This window comes from Bidens hawaiensis, unplaced genomic scaffold (genome assembly GCF_021521415.1).
Source record: "Bidens hawaiensis isolate Kalapana, Puna unplaced genomic scaffold, B.hawaiensis_p1.1 tig00019690_1, whole genome shotgun sequence".
In the NCBI taxonomy this organism is placed as follows: Eukaryota; Viridiplantae; Streptophyta; class Magnoliopsida; order Asterales; family Asteraceae; genus Bidens; species Bidens hawaiensis.
In genome coordinates this window covers 57,428-61,292 of record NW_027492992.1, presented here as the reverse complement: position 1 = coordinate 61,292, position 3,865 = coordinate 57,428, and the positions used below count along the sequence as shown (strand labels likewise).

General features: G+C 30.8%; 1 protein-coding gene across 2 annotated transcripts; it reads right to left on the bottom strand.

Moving 5' to 3' along the window:
• Positions 1-1,154: 1,154 nt before the first annotated feature.
• Positions 1,155-3,318, bottom strand: LOC143559040 (homeobox-leucine zipper protein HAT9-like). Of its 2 annotated transcripts, none has more exons than XM_077047745.1 (3): positions 2,693-3,318; positions 2,489-2,571; positions 1,155-1,702 (listed from the first exon to the last, which is right to left on the bottom strand). In XM_077047745.1, the coding sequence occupies exons 1-3, from the start codon at positions 3,110-3,112 to the stop codon at positions 1,417-1,419; spliced, it is 789 nt and encodes a 262-aa protein (XP_076903860.1). In that variant the 5' UTR covers positions 3,113-3,318; the 3' UTR covers positions 1,155-1,416. The 2 variants fall into 2 exon arrangements, with proteins under 2 accessions (XP_076903860.1, XP_076903861.1); XM_077047746.1 differs by having other exon boundaries at positions 1,161-1,702; positions 2,489-2,568; positions 2,693-3,315.
• Positions 3,319-3,865: the final 547 nt, after the last annotated feature.

The window sequence follows — 3,865 nt, the reverse complement described above, 5'->3', positions numbered from 1 at the left end:
CCGCGTGTTGCGGTGGCGCATTGCCATGAATTCAGTCGCTATCGGTTTATGACACAGAAAGTGAACAAAAATAAAAAAAATCCAGCAACAAAAACCAGCGACGAACACAAGAAAGCCTGCTTTGCAACCGTGATTCCGTGAACCGACGTGAATTTGACCGGCATCTAATTAGGTGATGGCCTTAAAAAAATTGCATGTTGCGGTCATGAGTTAATATGAATTCAAACCTACGTGCAACAAATTAACATGTATGAAAAAACCACAACAGTGTTTTACGACTGTATACTATCACGAATTCTGTAAAACAAAAGGATATGAAAGGGGGAACACTCATGTGCCACAAAGTGGACCGCCTCTCGTGACACCAATTTAATGTACACTGTATGTATGTTGATATAATTTTAGTACAATTATTATTCTTTTGTTGAATTAAAAATTAATTAAATATAATTCATATGTTGAACATTCTTTTTTATTTTTGACCGGTTCTATCCAATTATTTATGTAGATCGACTTATGATATATTAAAGGAAGGCTGTACTATTTACATATGGTCGTATACGTCATACTTTCTAGAAATAAGTTGAACGAAACTATTTATAAAACATCAAATATAGTTGTTTTATTTTAAATAAATTTCAATGGGATCTGTTAGAAAACGAAAAGAAAAAAATAATTAATAATTGGACACAAACCAACACGTAACTAAACAGAAGACCCCAAACCATCCATCGTTTTCATTATCCTTCCACCGCCCTTATTTGAGTGCATTGTCTGCGTTGCTTCAAGTCACTCGTATCTTTGACTCTTCCGAGTTCAAGATTCTATTATTCCTCCTGCTTAATGTTCTTATTATGAAAATCTTGACTAAGTGTTAATTAATTAATTCTCACTTTATTGTCCAACCAGTGACTAGAGATTACTACAACATCGTCGACGCTACCTTTGTTTAACGAGTTAAATCCAATTAAGTGTGCACAAATATAATTTTTTCATGGGCATTTAAATACATTTAAAAATAAGCGCATTAAATAATAAAAAAAACGTAGTATGTATGCATGCATGACAATTGTCTACCAAATAATAAATGATAAAAACTTATTATAAACCAAAGATCATGCTAAAAATACATATATTCATTGACATATAATTCTTTTTACAAACAGACGTTCATATACTTAACAAAAGAAAAAAGTGGATCAGTACAAATCCATATAATTAATTAATTAATTTCTACAAATATATAACTTAATACTTATAAACTAATCTCCCACTAATCATGACAAACCCTTAACTCTAAAAAAAAGACAAAGGGGTGCGCATGGATGATTAATTTGAGTAGTAATTAATTAATTAATTAATTAACATGCATGCTTATAATTAATCAAGACTGAAAACTAATAAAATAATTAGTAATCAACAGGCTGCAGATGGATTGGTGAATGGGTTAAAGAAGTGTGGTTTTTGAGCCATGGTAAAACTAGGACGAGTGTTGGTGGTGGAGGTGGTGTCTGCGGTGCGTTCGCATGACGGACACCGGGTGAGGGTGGCCGCCGGTAACGGCATGTACATCGGCGGAGATGAGAGTTTGAGTGCTTTGAGTTCTTGAAGCTCTTTGTGGAGTCTTGTGTTCTCTTCCTTTAATGCCTCACAACACTTCTTCAAGTATTCACAGTCCACTTCTGTTTGCTTCAACTTTGTCCTTTAATTATATAAAATTGTACACACTATTAATAGTTGAAATAATACTAAAAGTAATTGCAAACATAATTAAGCAGATTATTATAGATATCAGAAGAACCCACACGCATACTTTTTTGTTTGTTGTTGCTACATCATTTGTCATTGCATATTTTTTTTTTCTCTTTTATAATTGTTTTATGAATTAATTAACGTCAATTAGATAATTCATTTTTAATTGAAACTAGGAAATCATTGTATCTTCTAACTATATATAAAAATAAATAATTGGAATCTCATGTTATAATTGAATAAGCAATAAATTAAAGAAATTTATTTATGACGCAATAATATATCGTGACGTAACGAGGAGTTTCTTCATGGCAATTGAAGAAAAGAGCTACACGCAACCAGTAAATCATGAATTACAGCTTATGTTATTAAACTTGAAATAAAATCATTTCGTTACATATTTAGCAAATATGATTACAACTTTCACGTAAAAAATACATATATATTTTTTTATTCAGCGTATAAAAATGATCTAACAAAAAGATCTTACTGAAAGAAAAGTTAACTAATGATATTAATTATCGTTAATTAGCAATAAAATTTATTAATAAATAAATCCAATTACAGATCCAGCAAAATATTGCGTATATTTTTAAAATATCAAAGCTTTCCACTTAATTTCTTTTAGATCACAAGAAGAGATGATATAAAAATACACAATTAAAATTCGTAGTTTTTCAAGAAAATAGGTTAATAGATATATCATGTATAACATATATATATGTATATATGTTACCTGGCTCTTCTGTTCTGGAACCAAACTTCAACTTGCCTAGGCCTCAACTTTAGCTCCCTTGCAAGCTCTTGCTTTTGCTTCTGCTAATATTCAACACTAAGTATCGTAAGTTTTAGTACCAAACCTAGGATATATATATATATACCTAAAAAATACAAGAATAATATTAACAAAATTTGTGTGAGAAATTAAGATGATGCATACAGGGTTCAAAGTACTATGATGTTTGAAAGCTTCTTCAAGAAGGGCAGATTGAGCTTTAGTAAGTCTAAGTTTCTTCCTATCATTACCAATATTATCATCTTCTTCTTCTTCAACTTCACTTGTTGTGTTAACCACCCTCTTTGATTCTTCACTCTTCACCTCTCTCTCCCTCTTAACACACACACTAGCAACCGAGATTAACGATGAACCAACACTAACGCTATCTTGTCGGTACAAACCGTCGTGTTTCTTCTTGGTTGATCCATGATCATGATCCCGATCGCCCGAAAGAGCCAACGTTAAAGATGGATCAAAATTGAGGGTGTTGCAAGGCTTTTTGGTGGAGTTGTTTTCCACCATGGATGAACTAAGACCTAATTCTAGGACAATACCCTTGTTATAAAAACTATCATTTCCCATTTGTTTCAAAGGTTGTGTTGAGAAATTGGATTTTAGGAAAATAAAGATTTTGTGAAGGATGATGGAAGAGAGGAATTGAAATATAACAAGCTAGGTAAGGGAAATAATTGGTTGGGGGTGAGGTGGGGTTTTGATGATTAATAATGAAATCAATAAATGGGTAGAAAAATAGTAAGTGGGGAGATGAAATTATGAAGTTAAAGAATACTATAAACCAATAAAATTTCTTTTCATTTATTTCTTTAAAATATAGTTTGAAAAGTTCATTCAGTATTTGGTGGACATTTAAAAGTATAATCCAATATAAAAACAAAAGAATAAATTCTCATGAATCTTTTATTTTTGTCAAATATGTACACATAAAATCTTATTTAATAAATTTGAAATTAGCTATACCACAAGATTATAAATAATAATAATAATAATAATAATAATAATAAAAAGATGAAAAATAAAAAGGGTCTTGATTATTTTCTCTCTACTCATAAGTTGAGCATATGGAGCTTTGATAAACAATAATTGGTCCTCTCTTAATGAAAAATCTAGTTAGGAAACTTCAACCTTCCGTTACTTTCTACCATAAATTAATTAACAATATTTTGTTTGACTTGTTTTATATGTATGGATAGAACTTTAACATTAATAAAGAAAACTAAGTAGAGCTAGATACATCATTGACTCATGGTGACCGCAAATATGCGTGTTCCTAGGGTCAGTGGCCCAAACGTTTCATTATGGCTTGAACAATGAAAT

What these genes read in the sequence shown, in the direction of transcription:
- LOC143559040 (XM_077047745.1), bottom strand. Translation starts at nt 3,112, where the DNA reads ATGGGAAATGATAGTTTTTATAACAAGGGTATTGTCCTAGAATTAGGT. An exon ending in ATCATAGTACTTTGAACCCT is followed by an intron (nt 2,572 to 2,692) that starts GTATGCATCATC and finishes GTTGAATATTAG; the next exon opens with CAGAAGCAAAAGCAAGAGCT. An exon ending in TTCCAGAACAGAAGAGCCAG is followed by an intron (nt 1,703 to 2,488) that starts GTAACATATATA and finishes ATATAATTAAAG; the next exon opens with GACAAAGTTGAAGCAAACAG.